At 36.9% G+C, this 4,012-nt stretch overlaps 1 protein-coding gene across 1 annotated transcript in view; it reads right to left on the reverse strand.

The window, feature by feature from the left end:
• Positions 1-401, reverse strand: part of LOC140942117 (galanin receptor 2a-like) — a 939-nt gene extending 538 nt beyond the window's left edge. Inside the window, exon 1 of the mRNA XM_073391094.1 lies at positions 1-401. This exon is cut by the window's left edge and continues 538 nt beyond it. Coding sequence (XP_073247195.1) covers positions 1-401 — 401 coding nt within the window.
• Between the last annotated feature and the right edge of the window lie 3,611 nt (positions 402-4,012).

Consider the following 4,012-nt stretch of genomic DNA (forward strand, 5'->3'; position numbering starts at 1 on the left):
AGTCTGTCCACGCTTATAGCAGTCAGAGTAAGTAGGGACACTGAACATAAAATATATCCTGTGATATAATTTGCCACAGCTGTAAACTGGCAAATATTCCATATTTCATCCACAGCAGATATCCAATAAGAAACTTGCAGCGGCTCTACAATGCAACCAACACAGAGGCCAGTTGCTGCTAGGTTGCGACAAAGGAGTTTGGACGGCGGATGAAGTGAAGATGCCCTGTGTAGGGCAACTAGGATCAGAGTGTTCCCCAGAACGGCAGTTGTGGACAAAAAGATATTTACCACTGAAAGGGCGATTAACTCTTGATGTACTTCTCCGGTAAATTCTGCCGAGCAATACAATTCTTGAATTGTACTCTGATTATTATCGCGAGTAAAGTTTTCCTCTGCCATTTCGTTATAACGATTAATAACGATTAAGAACACATCTAGGTAAGACGAGCAATCGAGTCTCTTTCACTTTATAAAAAGCGTATTCTTTTGCGTGCCAGACTCTACAGCAAAGTGGCTTAGTGGGATTACGTGTAATTTTGCCTTGATGAGCTCTTATTACCAGTGGGTTTAGTTCAACGGCAACTAACGAGCTTGAAATGCCATGAGCAATTATATTTTGTTGTTTAAATTTCACGAAAGTTTCCCAGGATTATGCTTAACAAGAGAAGATATCCTCTCTGGTGCTTAATTAATCAGACAAGTGGACGGACAAATTCATCAAAGCACAAAAGGATTATTCGCTATTGTTAATCAGATCGGTTGGGAATTGCTCCTCTTTAATGAAACATCTCCCACTTACTTCAGTGGCGGATCCAGATCTTCGGGGGGGGGGGGGGGGGGGGGGGGGCAGTCTCCAAAATATTTTTTTCGGCCCTTTGGGCCTCAGTTTGGTCTAAAAATAAAGGGGGCGGGGGGCCGGGCCCCTTAGGCCCCTCTTCTTGATCCGCCACTGTACTTGCTAGAGTTTTACTTCTTTCTTTCAAGAAAAAGTGATCGCCGTATTTTTTTTAATTCCTGATTTCCGTTGTCTTTTTTGTTCACGACTTGCTTTTCTTAACTACAATACGACCATGGAACGAATTTTACATATTTTTGACAAAATAATGTCTTAAAATTTTAAAGACAAAAAACACTGTTCGACAACATGCTATGTTTAATTCGTGGGGAAATTTTGGGCTCATCAGTCTTCATCTTGTAAAAACCTGTAACCTTCACGAGTTTTGTTTAACAAAGAACTGAAATCTACCCAGGATAATACACCGAGTTAAAGACAAATTTTGTGCCAGAGGTAGCGGGGAATAACACCGAATATCATAAGCCCTAGCACATCATCATGTACATTAACATAATTTTACGTAAAACAAAATAAAGAACTGTACATAGCAGGTAGTATTCAGTATGCTCGTTTTCAAAACTAATTGGAATATCAATGTCGGCTAATAACGATCTTAAATTTGCGCAAACTGATTCTTGCTGGGAGGTGAACTTACGAAAAAGGTAATTCCTTGACTCGAATCCTGTGCTAGTCCAAGAACATTTGTACAATTAAACGGCTGTTGCCATATCAAGTAAACTAAATGAAGGATACAAATTGTGTTTGCTCATCCACTGGAGATCATGCCCTTCTACAAGGGAGAAGTTGCCCTCTTTTGGTTTTCCGATTTCCCCCCTTCCCCCCCATAAAAGAGGATTTTCTCCAGATCCTCTGATCTTCAGAAATTGTTTCTTTATTCTTTAGACCCACAGTGACAACATCTGTTGAGGTTACTATAATTACGAAATTTGAAGTTAAACGTTGCATGAGGCCAGGCAACTTCTAAAAGTGCGCCTTTTGCAATTACGTACGTTTAATTTAACATATTTAACAATTGAAGAATGAGAAATAATTTCAGAGTTAGTTTGTTTGATAAATCTGAACTTTCAGTAAAATCCAAAATGGCGACCATGATTTTACATCAAGTCATGTCCCATATTTAATGATATTTAAGTGCAGCATTTTTATATTACCACTTTAAGGTTTTTCGATACAGGTTTTCAGAGGTCATTAGATACCTATATTTTCCAATAGCCCTTAAAGGTGTTTTTTTCCTTGTCCGATCGCCATAAAATTTTGACCAATGATTGGCGCGGATTTTTGACCGGTAAGTAGGATAAGTTTGTCTTGAAGTTTCAAGGTGTTGCAGTGAATCAATCTTAATGAAAGTTTCAGACATTATTACATACATTATGAAGATTATGTGAAGAGATTTTAAAAAAATTCGCTCGAGTCGTTTCAGAGATATACAAAAAAGCGCTAAAAGTCTAAATTTTGAATGAAGTTGCACTTAGACAGGTGGTGAGAAAACGGGTTGGTTTTTAAGATCGCAAGAACGAAAATACACCAAAATTTCCTAGCATCGAAATAATGATATTCAGCAGCATTCTGACGCTACTTAAGAATAATTTGAGTGATTTATAACGTTTTTATTAAATAATCTGTCACGGCTATTGAAAATTTAAGGTTTGAAATATATTTTCGTTTTAGTCGAATTCAAACATACAGAATTTTTTACTTCTTACGAGGTTATTTACTAAACTCCAAACTTTAAGTTCCTAGAGTTGGATTTTCAGTAGCTGGTCTAGATCGCGCAAAATTAAGCGTTTATTAATTTCAAAGGTTTTTGTTTATTGTAAGTCATAGTAATATCGATTTTACTAAAACCTACATTTCGACAAACTTCAATCTATAGTCAATCATTGGTGAAAATTTTTATGGCGATCAGACAAGGATAAAATCACTTCTAAGCGATTGAAAAATATCGGTATGGCCTCTGAAAAACTACATCGAAACACCTTAAGGGTCAGAAGTTTGGACGGTTGATGAAGTGAAGCTCCTTGAATGTGTAGAGTGACTAGTATCAGATCTCGCAGAGTGTTTCCCAGAAACGCATTTACTGACCTCAAAATATTCACCGCCGAAAGAAAGATAACCTCTTCATTTTGGTTCTAGTTGACTTTATTTGAGCAAGAACTTCCTATGGTTGTTTTTACAATTTCCTGATCGCCGTCAGTTAGATGTCTTGATGCCACGTCTCTGCGAGTAAACATAGCGTTCTTTGTTGATGGGCCTCGTGCAGTTGGCAAAAAAGCTATTCTGTAAAATCAAACACCGCAGTAGGGTGACGATTTAACTGCATTTGGTTATTAAAAAGGAAATCTTTTCCCTCTACAAGGTCCAACTGCCTCCAGCATGATGGATTTTGTATCGTATGTTTAAACAGCTGCAAATGAATTCTTAATGACAAAGACGAAGGTTCCGACAACCTGTCTTGTCATAAAACCGATTTGAAGACGTTCGTTGTAATAATTATCTTCTCACTTCTTCTGTTTTTAGTGTTGTGTTCAACTTCAGAAAATTCTAATTTGACTACCATCTTCTGTCTCTGTAACTTCCTTTTCCCATTTTAATAATTGATATACAAGAAATACGTACATGTATCGAACAACCTCGCGAAGCTCGAGAAGGATGGTCAAACAGGGGTCAAAAGTATTATTTCATGAAATTTAGGGAGGTAAGTAAACAAAGTTAAAAGCGATCGAGTTTCCTTAGCGAAAAAATCATGATTGGAGTCAAAAACAAGCTGGCCGACAAGAAAAAACGTCAACTTCATTCAACAATAGACCATATGCACGATGGCGTCATTTTACTATTACGACCAGAAACCTTTTCGTTCTCCCCCTCATATTCAAAGTTGGTAATCCCAGCGAGGTTTAAAAGACACAGAAAGAAAAACACTGAAGGATTCTAGTCGAAGTAGTAAAATGAACTCATCGTGCAAATGGCCTATAAAATTGAATTTAGAATCAACTATTTTTTTTTTTGTCGTATTCTAACAACACGATTTGCATAGAAAAGTTTTGAAATTTTAGCTTTCATTGTAATTGATAAGGGTTGTAATTTTGCCAGAATTTAAAGACTTTAACCACTCAAACATAAACAAAAAAAAACGAAAACAAGAACAAAAACGCAA

Source organism: Porites lutea, chromosome 6, assembly GCF_958299795.1.
Source record: "Porites lutea chromosome 6, jaPorLute2.1, whole genome shotgun sequence".
Taxonomy (NCBI): Eukaryota; Metazoa; Cnidaria; class Anthozoa; order Scleractinia; family Poritidae; genus Porites; species Porites lutea.